The following is a 23,550-nucleotide window of genomic DNA, read 5'->3' as shown; positions in this document are numbered from 1 at the left end:
GCCGGTGCTGTGCTGTTTTTATTGCAATTATCTGTATGTTTCTAATACATCTTATATATAGTTTCAATTATTTAAATGTTTTTCATTATTGTTCCCCCTCCCCCCCATGTTTTTAGCTGCCCTGAGTCTGTCAGGGAAAATGGTGGGGTATAAATAAATATATAAAAACAACAAAACAACAACTTCCTATAAAAATGTCTTGAGTTCAGCACTTCGTTTTGCTTTTGTGATCTTGCAGGCCTTTTAGATTATTACATTTTGTTTATATTTAAATTCTAACTATTTTGTTCTCATTGGTTCATTTAACTGCCATGGGAATATGCTTGAAGGACAGTATAGAAACACCTACAAGCAATCAATTGCATCACAGCAGACTAAATTTTTAACAATAACCTTATTGATTTCAAGAATGTAGTCATTCTTTCAGATAAAAGTCTTTTTTTTAAAGAAAAAGAAAAGAAAAAGAATGATTGCTTGAAAACACACACAAGTTGTACTGACTGTAGCAAAGGGTCTCAGATTGCCATCTTGGCTAACTCAGGATAAATTCTTCCAGCGTGACATTATAAAAGTGTGTCTGTATGCATGCATAAGGGAGAAAGCAAGAGAGTTCCTGTTTATATCTTGCATATGGGAAGTCACAGTGGCTGACTCCCCTAATTTAATAAGTATTCTTGTTGCCTGATGTCAGCTGTGTGTCTGCAGCCAAAATTGAATCTGCAGGAGTACGCGGCTGGTGAGCTCATACAAAAACTATGTAGGGACATTTATATTGGAGTGGTGGCCCTTTTGCCAATAAAAGGGTAGTGTTCCGACTATAACCTTGTTGATTCTCAAAGTGAAACTAAAATGACAGGTCTATGGATGGACAAGTGCACCAGCCATAAACGGTGACTATATTTGTAACAGGTTGCTGTTGCGCTGCAATTCAAGGAACCCTGCAAACCTCATCCAGTGGCCCATGCCATCTTTTTCAGCCACCACCAAGCCGACAGGTTGGAAATTACATCATAAACTTGTCTCCATCACAGGTTATAAAAGGTGGTGGCAGCCCCTCTATAGGTGCCCAATAGAGAATATTACACCATCTAATTTTGCTCCAGGTTTTCATACATATGCTCCAAATACAGAGCCTTTGACTACTCATCATTTCCTTGACAAATGCCAATGTATGCTGAAGTAGCTTTTAAGTGTGATGGGAGTACCCTTACAAGAGAAAATTGTACAGATGGTCAACTGCTGCTGCAGTGCTGATATTTCCATGCAAATGACCTCCATTGTTATTTTCCACCAGCACGAGCTTATTTTGAAACTGAGCTGGGCAAAAAAGTGGTAAAAAAACAGGTCATTGGGGATGTGATCAGGAAAGTATTAGCTAGTAGATAAAAGAGACTTAATGTACAGATGTGCACACCAGTCCCCACCGGTTACTATGATTATTCAAAAGACCTCTCCCTTCCCTCTTTATTTGTTTTAATGTCAACCCTGGGTCAAATAAAGAAATTAGAGTGTGGAAAGAATGTAAAGAACTGTCATGTGATGATAACTGCTTGTGTAAGCAAAGCCTTACAAATGGATGCTTGCGGAACCAGTCAGTACCTTTTATCTCATGGTTTGCCCATTTTGCAACCAAAATTTTAAATAACATTGTAGTTGGATTGTGAGTTTCAAGTCATTTTGCACTTAAAGCACTTTTCTCCTCGCTTGCACCAGCTTTGTAGTTTCTAAGTTAGATATGGTGCAGCTGAGATGATTGTTGACAACTCTACCCTGAAGTGAACAGCAGCACTGGTTGCTTACGTTGTGTTCTCTCTGCATTTTTTGTGTGAGTCGTCATCTGACTATGCAACTCTGAATACTTAGGTGGGGCCCTTCAGGCAATTCAGCTAGGTCTGGATGGAATGCATGTAAACTTGACAACTCACAGACTAATTCAAAAGCATGTGTAAGTTGGCATTTCCAAAGCTGGGATAAGGTATTGGATGAAATCTATTTTTAGAAATACGTAACAAAATGGTTTGTAAATACCGTCAGCGTTTCCCATTTATAAAGCACACAGGTTCATCAGGTTTCTACGTTATTATTTATTTCTTTTTTTCCATTTAAAATATAGCACTGAAGTTCTTAACACATATAAATATCCCTACAATTTATTACCATGCTATCCAGGCATCATTACTTAAAGTGCCTAATATTGAAAACATTTCCTCCTCCCGCCGCCGCCGAGTGCCTTTTAAAAAGTTTCACTTGCTGATATTGACCCTACTTCCCCTACCACAGAGTGGTGTGAAAACAATTCTTTTAGAAGATATTCTTCAGACACATCTTCTGAGCAATATACAGAAAATAGATTAAATGTTTTTTCTTCTTCCTTATGCCCCCACATCGCCCCCACCTGAGTGTTTACAGTGTCCCAAGCTGCTAAGTTTATTAAAAACCAATTGGTGCAAAGCTCCTGAAATGCATGCAAGTTAAATTTCACTTAACACACACTTTAACTTAAACAGTCCGAGGACTTTAATTTTTCCCCTGTGGCTATGGTTCAGTCACGTTTTCAGGTCTATTTGTTTCTTTGGCAAGACTGGTGGCTACTTCTTCCTTAGATCCAGGTTGATTCACTTCTACTTTGATTTGCTCCTTGGCATTCTCATCACTTGCCTCCTTGGGAAGGTTCGCCATCGCAGGATCAACATCCATTTTCCCCTGTGACAGTGGATTATTCTCAGGCAAAGGTGGCTGATGTCCGTCCCCTTCAACGGGCTCTGGGACATCATCTGCTTTCTGTTCTAGTCTTTCCAATATATTCTGAACTTTTCTTACACCGTCTCTCCTGGCCTGCCGGACGTCCGCACGGCCCTCAGGGTCCACAGAGTCCAAAGCTAGCAGCAATTTGGTCAAATCTTCTTCTATCATTAGGTATTTCTTGTCATTCTGCTTGCCTTGAAAGGAATCGACAGCCTGCTCCAGGGCCTGCACTCTGTGCAGAATGGCTTCAACTTTCAAGACTCCGGGATGCTTCTGAAGCTCTTCTGAAGTCTTCTGTGGTTCAGGCTCTTGTGGGATAGGTTTTTCTTCGACAGGTGCAGCTTTAGGGGGGCAAGGAATTTTTTTATCCACATTTTCTGCTGTAGGAGGAGGTTTTTGTGAAGTTGGCTTAGCATCTGTATCTGTATGACTAACTTGAATGGGGATGAATGCAGCAGGGATTTCCGTTCCAGAGGAGCCAGTCTTCTTTTCAAATTTGATATCAGGTGGTAGAGTTGGTGGCGATGCTTGTGTTGGCACTTGGGGTTGCGAGGCCTGAAGAATGAGAAGAACATTTGGTGGTAAACAGGAACCAAGAAAAGAAGTAAGGGGATTTCAGCTTTAAATACAATGACAGCACTGAGTTCGGCATTTCCGGATGTATGACATTTAAATGTTCAGTCATAGGTTGTATGTGTCTATATATATATATATATATGACTACACTCAACGTGCACCAATTTTTAAAATACAGACAAATCTCAAAAAAATAGACCAGAGCCCGAGAAGAGACTTCTATGGATACAAAAGTTATGAAGAAAAGTAACAGAACATGAATAGACAGGAACAGGGGAGAAAATTGTGGATCTTTGTTTTGTTTCTTAAGGTCCGGAAGGATAAATGTATGTATGTATGTATGTATATGAGAATCTAATAGTGAGGAACAAAACATGCCTTATTCAAAGCAATATTTTGAAACCCCCCACTTGAATTCAAGCTGTGGCTGTAACTGTAAGTTAAGAAGTGGCAGTGCATTCTATACGTGCTCCCAGTTCTTCCTTTCCAGCCTTAATCTGACCCTTCACTTTATAATTAGGTGCTTTTTGAATTTGGAGGCTGCTTCTTTTGCCACACAATGACACAAAAATGACACAAAAAGTATCAGATCAAATAGTGTCTGGTGGTGGGGGTGGTTTGCGCCAAACAGGCTCCTCAGCACTGACCTACAGCAGGCATGCGCAAACTTGGCCCTCCAGATGTTTTGGGACTACAATTCCCATCATCCCTGACCACCGGTCATGTTAGCTAGGGATGATGGGAGTTGTAGTCCCAAAACATCTGGAGGGCCAAGTTTGCCTATGCATGCCCTACAGGGTAAAAAGTTCAAAGGCTAGTTAACTGAATTGTAGATAAAACCAATGAACACTCAGTAATATGTTGTTAATAGTAAGACTCTAGGTTCCTTCAACTGAGGGGAAATGGTTGCACAATACAGTGTATACTATAATTTATGGACCCCTTCTCTCACAACTAACAGGCTCTGGATAAGGAAACTATGTTAAACAGACAAAAGTTAAGATTATGGTTCTGGCAGAGCCCAAATAGTTTCATTTAAAAAAAAATAAAAATGGGAGCTATAATTTTTCATCTGCTACGAATACATTAGCTGATTAGTTGTGTCAATGAATGGATATTGGCTTTTAGATTACCTTGCAAATTTCTAGCATGAGTAATGCAATCCAAATATAATCAGCAGAATAAATAGTAATGGAAATCAAAGTGGGACAAGTATAAGCTCACCACACCTACCTGAGGTCTAACTGACTGTATTCTTATGGTAGTCGGAGACTGGATTCTGCCTGGTGAACTTTCACGACTAGCTGAACCTCTCTGTGACACCCTGATTGGTGACTGAGCCCGTTGTGGCCTCTGATCCAGATCATCAACCTGAATTTTGCCATAAACCGGTTGGTGAGGTTGGTAATCACTTTGCTGAGCTGGATAATGTGTCTTCTGTGTTTGATGGTGGACTTGTAATGGTTGCCTTGGAAAATTCCCCTCATGAATAACAGGGATAGGAATATATCCACGAGGGAGCTGGTGGCTTCCCGAACTGGGCCTGCCTGGTGACTGAGGGGAAAGGGTTGGTGACTCAGAAGGTGCAGGTGATGGTGACTGCTGGAGAAAAAACAAACCAAAATTGTTATTCATATTATACTATCATATTAGCCATAAGTTTGTTTACCAAAAAAAGAGGTTACTGTATCTATGATATTGCAGTGGTAGTAGTTATATGGCATAGAGACTAGGCAGATTTATACACTAGACTAGGCACTCCACAATGCCTGGAACAACAGGTTGAAGCATGCTTGGCAGCATATTTTAATCTGAAGAAAGCTCCCTCTGGACTTTTTCCCTTGCCCCAGTCTGGATGCTGGAGAAATGTGAAAACCAAATTAATTCATTCCTTTAAATTGTTCTGTTAATTATAAATGGAAATTAATTTAAGAAAATTGAAATCTTGGAGCTGTAAAACTCATGAGTCACAGTTAGCAAAACAAATGTGAGATTATATATGGGTATCATATTAGATACCAAAAAAAATCAGAAGGATTTAAACCTGAAGTATTTTGAGTGGCTTTGTCCACTCTTACTTGTGCAAAAAACTGAGGGCAGCATAAAACTATAAAAGGGGTCCTTTGCCTGTGATGTCTTTTGCTGGCTGGGTGAAGGCAGCTTCAATGTATCGCTGGGTTGTGCTGCAGCCAGAGTCAGATGCAGTCTTGGCATAGCATTGTCTATACCTTTCGAACAGTATGTTGCATTATGACTCCCTCCTGCATTTTACCAGTAGAATATCAACAACAAAACACCACTTTTTGGTTTTAAATTTAGTCAAACGTAACAAAAAGGAGATTAAAGCTTTGTAGTGATGGGCAGCTGTGCCGACAAAGCCCAATTTGTTATTTCTTTATAGTTTTAAATAGAAATCATGTGTAAACATACGGGATTGAAAATCCCTTATAGTCTTATTTCAGGTTTAGGTTTTCCTTTCCTGCAGGAGAAGCTTTAAACTTAATGCAACAGGTACAGTCTCACCTTTACTCTCACAGATTTGCACTGCTTGGTCCAACTTAGTGAATGCAAGCATGTCTATAGCTTCACTTTATGGAGCTCAAAGTGGTTCAGAGCTTACAAACCAAGCAATTTAATTATATGTGAAATTCAGCTTGCAAATAATCTTCCTTTTCAACAGTATCTAGTTCTCCCTGGAAACAAGTAATCAAATGAATAGGTATTGCAATGAAATGCATCTCCTTCTAAACTGATCAGTATGCAAGAAAATAATGATGCCCTGAATGTTTATATGTATGAAATTTCTTTTATATACATGCGGGGGGGGGGGGGGGGACAAGATCTGTTTACTACCACAGCATATATGTGAAGTACACATACAAAATTAGTAATATTTGGGAGAGAAGGAAGAAAAGCCAATTAAGTGTCAGCTATAACTCAACTCCACACTATAACTGAAATCCTAAACCGTGCAAATATTCTAATGCAAAACATACCACAGCAATTCTGTCAACTTACCTCGGATCTATGTGAGAGGGGTACTTGGACTGGTGCAGCTGTTGTTGTCTGTCCACAAGGTTTATCTGTTTGGGCAGCTTCTGCAAATCCCCTAGCTGGGGACTGTGAACGGACGAAATTTCTTCTTAGAGGTGACGGGGCCCGTGCTGTGGGAGGAATGGTTTCTGCCTTGGCTCGCATGCTAGGCTGATAGCCAGGATAGTGCTGCTGTCTGTTCTCTGCACCTTCATGTATGACTGGAATGGGGATGTAACCAGCACGAAGCTTTGGGTATCCCATGTTTCCGTCTCTGACTTGGGACTGGTTATTTTGAGATGGACCATTTGCTGATGATTGGTTTTCCTAGGCAAACAAACAGATCACACGGTACAGATTTAGGAGTTGGGATTTATACAGTTCAGAACAAGCTGTTAATAAGCAGTGTTGATCTACACACCAGAACGTTTCTTGTATGCCCACGGGAACTCCTTTGCCTAGTTGCATTCTAACTTGAAAAGGCATCTATAACTGCTAATACAATTATAAGAACTCCAGGGAATCAAGTTGGTACTAAGACAAAATATATTTCAGTCTCTCGAAAAGCTATCCTGATAGTTCAGGGTAGGTATTTTCAAACATGCATTGCAATTAACACAGGTACTATCAACAGCATGTTGTAAAGTTTTTGTTTGTTTGTTTGTTAACTATGTTTTTATTCTATAGCCTTGTTTATTAAGTTGCCTTTAGTTTATTAAGACATTACATTAACCACTGAAATATCTTAATGCAGGTTTTTGGGGGGTCGGGAGGGTGGGAGAGATATTTTTAAAGGTATCAAATTTACAGCCTAATCCTGTACCTTCCAGTGGCTGATACAGAGCATGGAAAGAGTTGTGCTGGGAAACTACCACAACATGCTGCATGAGACATGCAGTGGAGACCTTGGCAGATTCACCCCATGTAGCTTTTTGCTAGCTGGTGAAAGGCTCAGTAGTATTAGAACCTGTGGGTCCATAGTACAGGCTGCAGCTCAGTGACAAGGCATGTGCTTTGCATGCAACAGGTTCCAGATTCAATCCCTAGCATCTCTGGGAAGAGCTGGGAAAGACTCTTACAAGAAACAAGGGAAAGCTGCTACCAGTCAGGTCACAGACAGTACTGAGTTAGATGGACCAATAATTTGATTTAGCATAAACGTTCCTGGAATAAATGCCAGGGTTCTCCCTGATCTCTTTGCCACATTCCCACCATCTCTTTTGTACACAGCTTGTGCACAACATTAGCAACTCTTCCCTATTCTGAAACAGCAGTTCTTGCACCTACTGCTGATTAAACACAAGAGACCAGAGCATGCTGGCGTAATGTGAAGGGGTCAACAATGCCACTCTGCAGGTTGAGGGTTTAGATTCTCTTGGGCAAGTGAGACAAGGAAAGCCCAGCATTCCTTTCCAGTTTCAAGCTAGGGAGGCTCAGAAGCACAGCGCAACTACTAGGAAGACCTGTCACACTCAGCACCAAAACATGTCTCAGCCTTTCCCTCTGGCTCTGGAAAGGAAGCCTAGAGACTGCTGCTGCAGCAAAATGGTACACCGCTCAGCTCCAAGTTCAGAGCTGATGAAGGCTGCGGGAATCATCTCTGCAGTTACTCTGTGCTTTGGAAGGGAGTAATCTCTGCCTCCTCCTTTCCAGCTCTGAACTTGGGAGAGAGAGGGGCAGGAGATTGCCCCAGATTTCATGCAGAGGCACAGTGCAAGGTCAGGGATAAGGAGAGGGCCAAGGTCTTGGCAACCATCACTTTAGGCTTGGCAACTAAGGTCAGCCAAAACTGTAGATCCCTTGGAACAGGTTTCCTGCTCTGTCAGGGGGGAAGTCTCTAAGTCCAATCCCATGATCCACACAGCACGGGGAGCAGCATGTACAGAACAGAAGAGGTAGGGTTACCATTTATTAGGCCAACTCCTATAGTGATTTTCATGAATGCAAGATTCAGTTACATAAACACTCTTCAGGCATTTCACAAAGGGTTTTGTAGAAGAGAACATAAGCTTTGGTTTCAAAGCAATTGGCCCTAGACAAGAAGGCAATTGTCCACATTGGCTGATGTGCTGTGATTTCATGGACTGTTCACAAATGTTCTGTTGGCAAAAACTCAGCCAGCGGAGCACAACAGGGCAGCATAGCTCACAGTGGCTTCCTAATGCACATGTCACTGAGAGGGAGGGGGAGGTGTCAGGGACTTCAGCGCAGTGTGGGCACAGCAGCAATTCTGATGCTACTGCAACTGTGCCCACACCATGCTAACCTGCCTACCACCTCTCAGTTATTGGCAGCGACCTCCACACTGGGAAGCCAGGTGAGCAATTCCACCCCTCTAGCCACTACTGCTTAGGAGTGAATCAGGCCACATCTGGCGTACTGTGTCCAGTTCTGGGCACCCCAATTTAAGGAGGATACTGGCAAGCTGTGCAAGATGATAAAAAGTCTGGAAACCAAACCTTGTGAGGATACTGTAGTTGAAATTCTTGCATTGCAGGGGGTTGAACTAGAGAACCCTCAGGGTCACTTCCAACATCTTTCTAGGATTCCCAGAAACTGTGCGCTGAGATAGAAGCCAGAAACAAGGGATCTAGAATACTAAACGCTGTGAAGCTAAGTCAGAAGGAGGCTGGAAAGCAGGCCCTGATCATATGACCCCTGTGGATGCTATTACAGCTGCTTTCCAGGTTTTCTTAAAGTGAAAATACTTAGGATTTGCAAATGCTTGGAGTGTGTGCACACACATGTATGTGTACGTATTAATTTGCAAATACTTGTTTCAATAAATTGAAGCCAGAGTTGTAACAATCATTTGTACTTAAGGGTCAGTTTTTAATTCTTGTAAACTGAGGGACAAGTTTGCCTCAAATGCTTAATCTTCTGGACATCTGAGAAACGCAATTTCATTTAAACCCTGTAAAGGTTTCTGTGTCATCCCTGGTAAGTGTCCTCATTGTGTATTTACAAATAATGGCTGACAACACCATTCCTTCTCCACAACAAAATTGGTAGCAGCACAGAAATATTCAAAACGCGTAAGTTAACAGGGAACAATGCAGAGACGTTGCCGGTATTGTTCTTTTCATTGCTATTTAAAGAATGTTATTGATGGTGGATACAGATGGATATACTGAATATCAAGCAAGGGTTTATCAGCCGCAATAATGTGAGAGTGAAAGTGTGGGGGAAAGGCGAAAGGAAGTACAAGTAGGAAGATCAAACAAAAAACCATTCAGAGAGAATGGAAGATAAAAGCTTGGAGTATGCTTGTAATGTGATACTAACACACTACACAGGATGGAAATGGAACTTTGTACAAGAAATCCCCCCGGACCTCTAATGAAGCTCTTCCTGCAGTGGTCTTTCTATTTTGGGCTCGCATTCTAGATGTATCTCCAAGTGTGAGATCAGATAACAAGTACTGCTGTTGCTCACAGGGTAGACATCATTAAATAAGGGACAAACTACACGTGTCTCGTAGGGTCTCCCCACCACCCACCCCACCTGGGTCAGGCTCTTAGACCAGAAATATACTGGAAGGAAAGCAACCAGATGGCAAGTAGCTGTGAAGATAACGTGGAGGAAGGTTCACGGCCCTTCAGCTATATATTTGTGCTTTAAATTGCATTTTTACGCATAACTGGAGCAGGCCTGAATGTATAGAGTGTTAAGTTGTGGGTGAACATATCAGACGACACAGTGATTCTTCAAACAGCTCTTGTTTATTCACAGGCCAGAACAGAACTGAACTGAAGGGTTCATCCAGGCTGCTTATATAGAGCTCCACTAGAACGCATCAGTAACCATTTTCTGTAACTATCCAATCACTGAACGTCACTTTCGATCCCTTATTTGCATATGTGGACCTGAGTGAAAACTATCTACAGTATCCCCTGCTGGCCCAGGGTGAGAACCTCAGTACATAACATAGAGAGAAGTCTACCACAAGCACACAGAGTCTGAGTCTATCTGAAGGCTTTTAGAAAACGAGATTGATAAACTTCAGATATTAATTCCAGAAAATGAGAATAAATTAGGAAAAGAGACATATGAGCGGATTGTTACTACCCACAAAAGTTATCCCTCTTCCTGCTCACACAGACCTATATCCATCAGTGCACTGAAAGCTTAACAAGTGGAAGCGTCAGCTCTCTTTCAGCCAATATTTATCATATCTGGAAGCAATTCTTATTTGCCATCAGTTATCAGGCAAGAGCTATTCACCTATTTGACCTTCAAGGGCTAATTGTTTTGCAATAAAAAATATTCCAATATTCTTTAGAACCAGTCATTTCATTTTCTTTGCTGTTTTAACTCTTACTACATAATTTAATTATAACTATATTTTTTGTGGTTTGCATTTACTATACCGCATTTACTATACTTAGGTTTTCTTAAGATCTCAGAGAGGTGTATAAACTAGGAAAATTAGAATGTTCTATATTCTTACTTGCTTACTGGTCTTGTATTTTATTATTATTGTTTCTGCATTGCATTGAGTTTTGGTTTTGTTTCTTACCCATGCTGCTAGTCTAAGTGAGCAAAAGAGCAAAAAACTAATGTTTATTTCATAAAATCTATACACTGCTTGATTGTAGAAAACCCTCAAAGCAGTTTAATATTAACAACAAAGTTGACATGAACGTGAAATATGCCTAGTTCCAGAGAAGCACAGTTAGTAAAGGGGAGGGAATACAACTTGTTCTGCAAAGGAGAGACCCTCGTTCCTTGCAAGTGGAAGGGGTAGGAGTCACACTCTGCAATTCAGAGAGAAGAGTTCTTTCACGTGGAGAGAAGCTTCCTAATTCTGAGCTGCCTGTAGCAGCCTTTACGGCCAAATCTGGCCTTAGAAATCAATTAGAATAAAGAAAGACAAGTGATTGAGTGTTAAAAAGTTTTAAAATTGTGCTAGCCAGAAAGAGTTTGTTTGAAATCTTTAATCATTTCTAAAAATGCACCTTCATTCTGCTGTCCATGTTGTGGGAGGAGCAATTAAAATATATTTTGGGATTTCTGGTGCAAGTCTCAGTCTACTGAAACGTTATTGTGGGGAAGAGAAGGAAGAAGGGACATTTTAAGTTATCATACCTTGGGCTTATCACAAAAACTGGATTTTTGTGTTCTTTCAGTGCCAGGCAAAGATCTTTTTATTTTCCCTGGACTTTCAGGCACAACTGTAGCCTCCAGTGATTGTATTCATCTGGGTTTTCAGTTCTTGATACCATTTCTGTACTGTATATTTATAATTACTGCATCTGCTTTACTTGTATTCTAATTAGTATGCAAATCTCCCTGGGACTTTTTACCTAAGATAAAACTATCTTAAATAAATCAAATGCAAAAATATCAAAAGGGTCTAAACTAGATCTGCTAAATCCAAGTGATCTAGAATGAATACGAATGGCCCAAGCATCTTATCTCTGCTTTGCTTCACCAGTGCAGTGAAGGGAGAGAGATTCTTAAATTACAAGGCACATGAGTGAGGAATGCAGACACACCTTAAACAATTCCCTAAGTACTGGGGTTAAGTACTAGCTACACTTACAATACATTAAGCAGCATTATATGATATCCAATCAACGGCTTTACACAAATCACTCTGTAGGGCATTACATGACCAGGCATGCTTTGACCAGAAAGACAACTGCTACAGCAACATAAAAGAAGATATAAACCCGGTTCAAGGCTTTGCCTCCAACCCATGGAGGAATGGGGCTGTGCATGCTTGCCTGCCTCCACTGCACCTGCCAGCTTCATCCCCAACCTTCACATTTTTGAACAGAATTCAGTTTCATTCACTTTGAATACTTAATGAGAATGGAAGCCTTGGCCACATAAGGTTTCCATTCCCATGCATAATTCCAAGCATGTTTGGCTGAACCAGTGAAGGCTTCCCCTTCCAACCTTCCTGCTTCAAGAATCAAGAAGAAGAATGAAGGCCAGGGATGGAGCCAACAGGTCGGGGACACTGAAGGTGGGGTTAATGTGTACTTCTCCCTCCATAAGTGTTCTGCAAGTGTGCATAGGCTACACAGTAAGGTTTGGGAAATGGTAGGCCTGCAGGCTCAACCCAGCCCCTCCTCCTTGTTCGGAGGTGCAGGACAGAGGCAAAGGGGTGTGCGAAGAGAATTCTGTTCCTTGTATACTTTTCTTCCTCTCTTGACTTTCAAAACCACCGTGGGCTTTATTAGCCTTGCACTCTTCTGTCTGTCTCCCATTTGCTTTTCCTGAACTGAAAAAAATGGTAGAAAAACAGAATAGAGCACATGAAAGATATATAGCTCTCTCATGCCCTTTTGATAGCTACCCGCAAACACACACATACCGTTTTTGCTTTTCCAAGCTGGCAGGGAGAGGGGCCATATACAAAGGCAAGAAGGAGACAGAAGACTGCATTTCAAGGAGGTCTCTACACCACCTTCTCTTGTGTGTGTGACTCTTACCCACTGCCCTTCCTCGCTATTACACATAGGGAGAAGGAGGGGTCAGAGGTCATTGTTACCAGCAGGCCACTTGTGGAAGGAGCTTGCTCCCACTCAGCAGAGAGGCCTGCTGGAAATATTAATTATAAACCAGGGAAGAGACAGTCAAATCGTGCTAGAAGATTTACTTGAGGGGAATTACAGGAACTGTTTTGTCTAAAGGATATGGCTACTATTGAGAGGTTACCAAAAGGATAAATAAAGGAGGAGCAGTCAGCACAAAATTTTGCAACTGGGAAAGAAAAATGCTCTGTTGCTACATCCTTCATACGACTTCCCAGGAAGAAGGCACAGTCAGAAAGCATCTCAGCCATACTCACTTCCACACCATACACTGAAAGCACATGGAACATTGGGAAACTATAGTTCATTAAGGTCGCTGGGACTACAGTTCCCAAGATCCTTAAGAGGAAGCAGTGTGCTTTAAAAATATAGTGTGGATGTGACCTAAGCCAGACCCTTCAACAACAACAACAACAACAACAACAACAACAACAACAACAACATAATAGGTAAAGACGACAATCTTTACACACCTGCAGTTTGTTCAGGTTAGAGAATGCCTTTATTTTCTTAAGAGGATTTGGCAAGCATTTCTCCCCACAGCAGAGTGGAAGTTTGTTCCACTGGTGAAACAAATCTTGCTCAGTTTTCATGCATTCCTTATGTAGGCTAATGCTCCTATGATCTAGCTGTATCTTGAAATTTATAAGGAAGAAGAAGAAGAGGAGGAGGAGGAGGAGTTTGGATTTGATATCCCACTTTATCACTACCCGAAGGAGTCTCAAAGCGGCTAACATTCTCCTTCCCCTTCCTCCCTCACAACAAACACTCTGTGAGGTGAGTGAGCCTGAGAGACTTCAAAGAAGTGTGACTAGCCCAAGGTCACCCAGCAGCTGCATGTGGAGGAGCGGAGATGCGAACCCGGTTCACCAGATTATGAGTCTTCTGCTCTTAACCACTATACCACACTGGCTCTAGTGTAGGAAAGCTGCAACAGATGCAATGGTATGAGATTGTCATGATTTTTCATTTGAGAGCATGTTCAACAGGAAGAAGAGCTATGTTTACTCAAAAATATGTAACACAATCTTAATTTGAGGGTGTACCTACAGTAGCCTCTTTTGCAGGTCTTCATGATCTGTTTTGTCCAAGTTTGCTGGTGCTCTCTTAGTGCATTTTCCGTTTACACGAGAACTATGAGCTGCATTTAACACAGCACAATCCTGTGCACGTTTAAAAAGATGCAAGTTCCCCTTTGTCTAATGGAGCTTATTCCTAGGTTACTGTGCAAGGGATTGTGGCCCAAGTCAATTAACGGTGTATGACAGGTGGTGGGGCAATTGCCAGCATGAGTAGAATTATGGTAAAACTTTATAATGCAGCACTGTCAAGAACAGAATGAGTGCATGCTATTCAGTACAAGCTATTCAGATAGAAATTTGACCTGAAAACATACAGCTACCACAAACATACCTCTAAAGTTGTAATATTTCTGATCCCTCTCTTCCCAACACTCTACCGGCCTCTGGACCCATTTTGATTCCACCCCATTGCCTCATGTGCTAAACATGTGCATTTTTCTGGCTAGTATTTTGTCTATATAAACAAATGGGTCAGAGCAAAAGAACAGGTGGAAAAGGATAAGCGCATTGAACTATCAGGTGATCCAGAAGCAGGAATAAAGATGGAATCACCACCTGCTTCCTTCTACCATCCTCTCACAAAGACAGTAGCTAATCGCCTCAATTAAACTTGGGTTTGGTGGTGGTGAGGTTTGCTTTTGGTCTCTTTCGTCCTTGCCAGGTTACTATGTTCTCATTTATCATAGTTATATAGAAGTACTTTACACCGATAGAACTTTAAACACCTAACAGAATATTATTTCCATTTCATTTACCTAATATGATCAAGACACTTCTGGTCTTCTGAGTCCAAGTACAATATCACCACCTTTTTTCCAAGCAGATATGTGCTTGATTTCTATTGTTTCAATCCTCACGTTTTAGTGCTGGCATATACAAGATCCAGGGTTCATTAGTGTTTGCCAAGAATACTTCCAAAAAGCCAAGCTGACTCATTTTTCAATTTAGTTCATATTTATTATCTCTGTTGGTTCATCATGCAGTGTATTTATGCACCTGTCTACTTTTGATATCTAAATCAATTTTATATCATGATTTATACTTAATGCTAATTAAGTGGGCTTTGTAGTTGTTTCCTGAAGCAGTGTCTGGTAAACATGCTGGCAAGAAAAGAAAGTACCTGAGGCAATTCAGAAACTGCACGAATCTAGTGATACAGTTTTCTTTCTTGGTTTTTAAATAATAGAAAATAAACCATTTGCCTGTGTATCAAGATGGGCCTTCGTTGGCAACAATGCCCTAGCTTCCTTAGAGCATACAAAACCATTCACCCCACATGCCTATAAATGGATGCTAGGCTCAGGCTCCATCAGAAGGTGATGAAATAAATGCTGCATAAATTGAACTTGCACCATCGCTTCATCTCACCAGACTAAAAGCAAGCAGTACAAAGAGCTTTTCCTTGGAGAAGAGGAAGACAGAGTTTCCAGCAAGTTATTTGCTACAGCACGAATGTGCCTCAGAGGCAGAGCAGTGAACCTGTACATGATTTTAATGCTCAGTGGGCCAAAATAAGGATACTGCAATGCACAATGCAAAATAAACACACAGAAATGTAGGCAAACCTATGTAGATTTCCAAGTGTAAATCATAGGTCCACAAGAGTTGCTAAATGGAAGGGGGATCAGGGTCCTTCACCGCTGGCTTAAGCTGGAGACAGAATTATTACAGAAGAGGGGTAGAAGAAGAAAAGGTAGCTTAGAAGCTGGGCAGGAGCACTATTTCATAAGTGAAAGGAAATGTGGTAGAAAATCATTTGCTAAAAATCAGGAGGTTCTTCTTATAGTATTTATACAATTAGACAATATTATATACCAAGAAAACATTCTTGTTTATCAGTTGGTTGTACCAACCCTCTTCAGCCTACAGACAGACGGTTTAAGCTCTCCTTAATGATGACCTAAAAGTAACATGGACAGGTACAGTATAGGTAACACTCATATTTGTCCCAAGCATGAAGCTGGTATATAAACAGAAATGGGGACAAGTGTGGCATGCTTTAAGGCTCAAAAGGCAGGACCTCAAGGGAGTAAAAAGTCAAATAATGATTTGGAAGATGTGCCATTTGCTCCCTAGGTGTGTTCACCAAGATGGCAAGCTGGGAGCCACTTCCTTGCTCATTCAAATATGCATACATGTGTATGTGCGTGCATACACGCAAACACACACACTTGCCAGTTTAAGAAGACCACGTTTGTGGCTTAGAAATAAAATTTAAAAATGCTTCCCATAGGCATCTGGTTGGCCACTATGTGAACTGGAAGCTGGGCGAGCTGGCCCATTGGTCAGATCCATCAGTAAAAATTTATTATTTTACTTGGTCGGCTCTACTGGGTCAGTAAATTTGACCCAAAAGAAAAACGGCTCAACAAAATCTCTTTCCTATCTTGTGTCAGACTTTCAACACTCAAGATGGCAAATGAGGTTATATATTTCAAAATTAGTCATGAAGCAATCTAGAATGAAGTAGCATCCATCTGCCCATCTTATTATGTACATACAGTCTGTCTGTCTAACTTTGGCCCTAACAGCAGCCATGTTTGGAAGATCTGAGGCCACTTTACTGGCATGTGAAATTACTCCTAGCTCTGCTATTTTAAAGCATGAAATCACAATGCCAATCAAGGTTACCAGTTGCAAACAACATAATTTGAATGTGTGCAACATACTGGCATATTCCAAAAACTATATTAGGCCATAGTCATATCTTTGGCTTATACTAATGCCTACTCTGTTGACAAATTAACAGCACACATTTAAATCAACACATTTAAATAATAATAATCAAGCCTAGGGAGAAAACCCTTATTTTTATTTTAGCTGGCATATTTACCAATTTTCCTCTCCTATGAAACATTATTTCCCAGTCAGTGCTTCAAATGCTGCAAACATTTTTGCTACTTCTAAAAAATGTATAAATATTTATTCTAACCTGGTAAGAAGAAAAATACTTTTAACTACCACTTGTTTATCTACCATGAAACCAATCATAAGCTACATAAGCAAATTCCATTAAAATCAGTGGGATATAATAAGATTTCAAGTATTCTTATGATTGTATACTACTACTGCATTAGTACAGTAGTAGTATTCCTAACACTGCAAATGCTACTTTTATTTATAGCTCACGTACAGCAACATTTCCCATTATTTCAAGAGAGTAAAAAGCATCTTATAACTACTGAAGCATTTTTAAAATAAAAAATTCACTTGACGTTTCCTAACATTTTGGTCTATAACTGAAACACTGTTTTTAGAGAAATAGCAAAACCACTTTAAAAACCACCAACTATTTCTGTTCACAAGCCTTTATTTTTTCAGTGCAAAAATATCCAAGTTGGCCTAGTACACTGCTAGTCTAATTAAAGTGCTTGTCTAATTAAACTGATATGGCTATGCACTTTGAATATCATCCACGATCTAGCATCTTGGCTTCTTAAATCATACTATGGGAATTAAGTTTCTCCTTCCTGTTTTCCAATTGTGTACCCCTGCAAAAGCAAGGGGACCTTTCCATTTGTAACATTAAATGCATATAGCACACTCAAAGAGGGCTGAGAATCTCAACACACGAAAGATTTATTCACACATTTCATAAAGCTATGGAAAGGCTGCTCAAATGGCCATCCTACTACGGCAGTGGATGGCTGCACGAAGCTTTTGGAACATGTAGAAGGAGCTTATGAGGTGGATCACCCCATTATTATGAAGAGTCTCCATGCCAGCACTAACTGCTGACAGGAATGTGCAGTGCTGCCATGGAGATTCTTCACATGCTAGGGTCAACCCAGGTGGTTAGCTGTTCCTACACATTACAGACGCCACCTGGGGTGGCGGCTGTGCAGCAACATTTTCAACCAGCTTTTACATAGCAGCAGTTCATTGGCCCCCAGTAAATGATACTTCAGTAGGCGAGAAATGCTGTACACCATGTCTCCACTTGTTACACAGTTTAATTTGACATAAGTATGTTTAATCCCCATCATGGAAAGAATAATATTTTGTTTCCTTTTCAAGCAATATATTTTGAGTTCTCAGCTGCAACCCATTAACAGTGAATGATTATGATATTAATCAATCTGAAATTCACAAAATAAAAAAGAGGCATTAGACATTCATGGCCATCCAGGGTTTTACAGTTTTTGGGTGGAACCTGACTATGCTGATTCAGTGTACCCAATTCCTGCATGACGTACTGCAGGATGAGAGAAATCTTATTGGCTGCACAAAGACCTAAACCACTTTCTTTTGGAAGGTACCGATTACCCAAAAGGTGCAAAGTATCAAATCTTTTGGGTACAAAATTCCTAGGTGGAAATGGCTTTTTTTGTTTCCAGCTTCAAACTAACCTGTATTTAGTGTCATGCGATATGTCTGAATGAGAAAATCCATAGATTATTTTTCATCTATGTGCTAAAATCTTGGCTTGTATTTAAGAACTTCAAAAATTCCATCATTACGTATACTGTATTAAGTTCAAACATAGGCAGTCTGTCTCCATGTTAAATCAGTTTGTTTCAACAGGCTGTGCCTCACTGACTGATTCATGCATGGTGAATCAAAATTGTAGGGTATTTTCTAATGAGGCAGAGCCCTGAAATTGGATCCAAATGTAGTCCAAGACATTCTGCTGCTTTGGCTGGGGGTGGGGGGAGAGAACAGTTGTACATCACTCTTCTCAATTTGTATGCCCTTATGTATAAGATACTTCCAGTCAATTATAAGTTTTTTTGGGGGGGGGGGGATGAAGAATATATTTTTTTTACGTCCATAATAAATCAGGATTGATTTATCTTGTGCAGATTATGTGTACTTCTCATTTTTATTTATCCTTCTATTTACAATGCATTTGTAGAAATGGAGAAATTTTTGAAGAAAAATACAGTAGTGGAAATATATCTGCTTCTCATCACTGCTTTCAGACCACTAGAAGGCTGAAATCTGACACATAGTACTCGTCTCTTCCTAGAAAAAAGGAAAACTGTACCCCAGCATGAGCAAGATCATTTCAGGCCATTTAGAAAGCTGAAATTTGATGTGCACGATATAGCCCATTACTAGGAACAATTGTATAGGCAATATTTTTATATCTATCCATCAAAACAGGATATAATCAACAATTAGGCCAGGATACAAGCACAGAACAAGCTGCTGGCCTATGATTTGGGAGAGGAGGTCTTTTCAACAAGAACTGGAATTGTGCATCTATGAATGCAAAATATAAACTTCAAATACTAGTATGAGATAATCTTAAAAAGTGACAAGGCAGATTTTTGCAGTTAGCACTAGTTTCCTTTAAAAAAATAACCATGTAGGGTTAAGGAAATTGTACCACATATATATTCAGTATTCATTTATAAGGAGTGTGTCTACTAAAACCATTCCTCTGTGCCATGAGGAATTCTAACTCCCCTCCCTAACTTTAAACATATTTAAACATATTTGTAAACCACGCAAAGAAATTAGTTATATGGATGGTATACAAATGTAATAAATGAATACAATGAAACTTTACTTGAAGCTGAATATAAGTTAACTAAGGAAGGTTTTCCTTCCCTCTAGTGTCAGTTGGTTATGTATATAGACCTCCCCTCGCCCAGGGCATTTACAAAGTGGAGTTATCAGCTATAGCCCTATCTGGAGAGGTTCAACCTGACCACAAGACTCCATGCCCTGGTCCAGGATTGAGTACTTTTAACTCGCTCTACATGGAGCTGCTTTTAAAGATTGCTGCTGCTAAAATCCTGAGGGGTGCTTGACAGTGAGCTTTCGGGCCCGGTTTAAGGTGCTGGTTTTAATCATTAATATCCTAAACAGTTTGGGTCCAAGCTATTTGAGGGATGAGATGCACACATATTGTCCCTCCTTCCTTGCCTGCCACCTAAATTGGTGAGGTTGTCATGTACAATAGGGCTTTTTGTGGTGGTCCCATGTGCAGAGCTCGTCTGAGGCCCGGGGCAGGAGTCCCCAGTTGGCTAGGAGGCCCAGGGCATTTCTGACACAACAGCATAAGTCTGGCAGGTTCCTAGCAGGGCCCTGCACTGGCTTAGCCCTCCAAGGCCCAGGGCAAGTGCCCCCTCCTCGCATGCACCTGGTTCCATGTCTCTGGAACTTCATACATGTTGACATTTGGAAGTCCAGCACACTCCACTCTTTTTGAAAAGCTGAGAAGACCTCTGTTTCTTGTGACTTTTAGTTAGGCAATGTTATTCAGCTATGGGGACCTTTTTCAAATTTTTAAATGAACTAATTATATAATTTGTTATTTGAATTGTTCTTCAAAGAGAGCTGTTTTACTCTGGTTTAGCCTTCAAGGATATAATATTTTTAATCAAAAAGGCTGTTATGTTTGCTTAAAAATCCCAATTAATTTAAAAGAAACTACAGTAATTGTAAAATGGTTTGAGTGTTAGTTTTCACTTTAGTGTGGCTGTTAGTTTTAAGCCCTCACATCACTGGCACTGCACAACTTTTTAATAGTAAAGCTGGAAGCTGCTTCCAGAACATCAAGAACTCTCTCTGACAGCTGAAGCAATGAAGTTTTCAGGACAAAAGCCAAGTACATTGTTCAGTAGAGATCACTCAAATCTATCTGACTGGCACTTTGGAGCTTTGCTCCGGCATGCTCAACAAGATCCCCAAAACTAAGCAAGTTGTACTTCTGACAATTGTGAATATGACTTCTCCAAGAGGTGTGACACATACCAATGTATGCCAATCACTGTTTTACTCTCTAAAACAAGCATATGCAAAAATCCCTGCAAGTGAATAGGAGGAAAACCCAGCAATTGTTTCCACTATGGTATTAACTTTCTAGTTCAGACAAGTCATTTGGTCATTGCATAACCAACAGATTAATGGCAATGGAACAAAAACATTGGTTTTTTACATAATCTTACACATCTCAGGATGAATATGACAGAACCTCAGAGGGGAAAGTTTTGGTTTTTCTAAAGTGCATCCTTCTGCAGCTATCAGGACATGTCTCTGTCTACTGATACCACCAGATTTGGGAATCTTTCCATGATCAAGCCTTTTTAAAAATAAATAATTATAAAGGAAAAGAAAAGTGGGAGAGAGAAAAAAGGAAATCCCCTATACAAGGGATTTTAAAAGAACTGCTGTTCAGTAATTGAGGCGCACACCCCAGCGAAGTAAATCCAAAGTTTTTACAGGCCGAGTTAGCCAACTTTAAATAAACACTGCGAGGACCGAGGTATCAAATGATTTAATGCACAAAAAAAGGACTGCAGTGCGTCAGAGACAAAAGCCAACTCCTGGCCTCACTGCATTGCCATCTACTGGGGGGGGGGGGGGGGAGAGAGAGAGAGGACAGGCTTTTCCTGGCACTGCCCCCACCCGCATTGCATTGCTCACGGAGCCTCGGGGAAGCGCGCCGCCGCTGTCCTTCAAGCGGTGCCATCCGGAGTTGCAGCTGAGGAAGGCTCCCCGGCGCCCTTCAGTTGCCTGCGGCTCCCCGGCCGGTCTCACCCCCCTCCCGCCCCACCAACTCCCAATTCCACCGCCAAGAAAGAGCTGAGGGCCCCGAACAACATTCTTCCTGAGTCACCACAGCAGAACGAGACACACAGTCACGCACACAACGCAGGCCGCCCTGCGCCACGTTCCGTGGAGAGGAAGGACTCCCCCCCCCCAATAAACGCCCCAGTCTGAGACCAAGAAGCGCCCCCTCTCCCGGTGTCTGAGAGAGGCGTCCCACTCCCACCCCCACTACACAGAAGCCACCTATACGCCAACCAGGACGGTTCTGCCAAGACCCAAGGAGTGTCCCCCACCGTCTCCAAGAAAAAACCTCGAGGCGCCAAAGGTCTCGCGCGCAACCCCCTTCTCCACGCGCGCGCCCTTCGCCCCTCAGGTTTAACTCCGATAAAGTCGGGAGGGAGCCCCCTGCCCTGAATGGGGGGGGTGCGCCTCTCCCTCTCCGCCCGACCCCCCCCTCGCCAAACTCTTCCCAAGTTCCCGTGCGCAAAAAGAAGAAAAGAGAACCGGGCGGCACCTTGGGCAGCGGATCCCCCCTGAGTCTCGGGTCGTTCCAAGTGGTTGTGCGGCTGTTGTGATCCACGAAGAAAGGCCAGCCGGTCTGCGGGTCCACCTTCACCTCCCAGCCCGGAGGCAGGGGCTCCCGCTCGCCCGCGCCGGCCTCCAGGTGGACCATGGCGGGGGGCTGAGCGGCCGCGCTCATGCTGCTGCTGCTGCGCGCCGGACGGAGAGCGAGCGCGAAAGAGACGGGAAGCGCCGGAGAGCGAGCGAGGAGCAGCGCAGGCGCCCGCTGGGCCACGCGCTGGAGAGTCAAGCGAGGCGGCCCCGGCCGGCTGGGCACCTTTATCGCTCGATGGCGAGGAGGGAGGGGACACCGAAGGGGGTGGAAGTGTCTGGAAATAGCCGCTCCGAGCCAAACAGGAGGAGGAGGAGGAGGAGAGACGCAGGGCAGCTGCCCCGCTGGAAACTTCTGGGCGCCTCTCGCGCCTTCGGGTAGCCGGGCCAAGAGCTCCTCCTGGAGTCGCTCTCCCTCGCTGCTGCTGTCATTGCGCTATTCCTCGCCAAGGCGAGCGGCCGGCTTCGCTCCGCCTGCTGGGCGGCGGTTTCGGGCGACGCTCGCTTGAGCATGCTGATTCATTTAATTGGGCTCCTTCCGAGGTTGGAAGCAGGTCGTCCAAGGCATTGCGCGCGCGCGCGCCCGTCGTAGGGTTGAAACTCCCGAGTTGCTTCAGTGATCCGGAGTAACTAACCACGCGTTTGTTCCTGAACAGGCACGGAAAGGCTGCCCCCTTGCTGTGCTTTATGAACACATCCTGAAAGGTATGGCAGGGTGGCCAAGAGATCCTAACGCGCAACAAGTGCGCTCCTAGTTTTATGCTGCAATGCCAAGCACATTTTCTTAAGGTATCCGCTTCAAGCGCCAGACCTTTCAGTTCTTACTCTGTGGCGCTTTCAAGGCGCACATTTATTTACAGCCGTTGTCTCTCGATCATCCTCGGGGCAGCCTGGGAGGTAGGTCGCTGAGCACGGGTCTTACCCAGCAAGGCAATGTTTATGTTCCTGAATTGCGAAAAGTTCATAAATCCATGTCACGCCGCACACTCCATATTGCCTGGCCCAGATTTTGGGCAAGGAGCCATGATGGCTCTGACTCAGGAAAACAGCTGCAGCTCTTTAGTGAAGACCATGCCTTTCCTGTCTGCTTTAGTGAGAAAGCACGCTTGATTCCATCTCTAGAACAAACAAGCTACTTTCCCTCCCACACCCCAAGACTAGCTAGCAATATGAGAATGCTGACATCATAAATCCAATTAACTAATGGTAGTGGTTTCCCATTAGAACCACAGGATGTTCGTTTCCAGGCAACCTTGGCCCTACATTCTAGACCAGGGATAAATAGAACAATTAGTTTCCATAACATTTTACATAATCACACATACTGACAATGAACTTCAGAAAGTACAATAAATACCTCGGATTGTTTACCTGGCCAGATACATTGAAGAGATGTAGAAACCCTGCAGTCTGGCTGTACAACAAAGGAATTTGGGAGGTGGAGAAATATCACA

At 42.2% G+C, this 23,550-nt stretch overlaps 1 protein-coding gene across 2 annotated transcripts; it reads right to left on the bottom strand.

Annotated features, from left to right (window-relative positions):
• Positions 1-2,064: 2,064 nt before the first annotated feature.
• BAG3 (BAG cochaperone 3) lies at positions 2,065-22,527 on the bottom strand. 2 transcript variants are annotated; one of them, XM_081005270.1, is made up of 4 exons: positions 21,999-22,527; positions 6,340-6,681; positions 4,555-4,920; positions 2,065-3,300 (listed from the first exon to the last, which is right to left on the bottom strand). In XM_081005270.1, exons 1-4 carry the CDS (start codon positions 22,182-22,184, stop codon positions 2,536-2,538), a joined length of 1,659 nt encoding a protein of 552 aa, XP_080861396.1. In that variant the 5' UTR covers positions 22,185-22,527; the 3' UTR covers positions 2,065-2,535. The 2 variants fall into 2 exon arrangements, with proteins under 2 accessions (XP_080861396.1, XP_080861395.1); XM_081005269.1 differs by having other exon boundaries at positions 4,555-4,923; positions 21,999-22,525.
• Positions 22,528-23,550: the final 1,023 nt, after the last annotated feature.

This window comes from Podarcis pityusensis, assembly GCF_964106645.2.
Source record: "Podarcis pityusensis genome assembly, chromosome: 5".
NCBI lineage: Eukaryota > Metazoa > Chordata > Lepidosauria > Squamata > Lacertidae > Podarcis > Podarcis pityusensis.
This window is presented reverse-complemented; position numbering and strand designations above follow the sequence as displayed.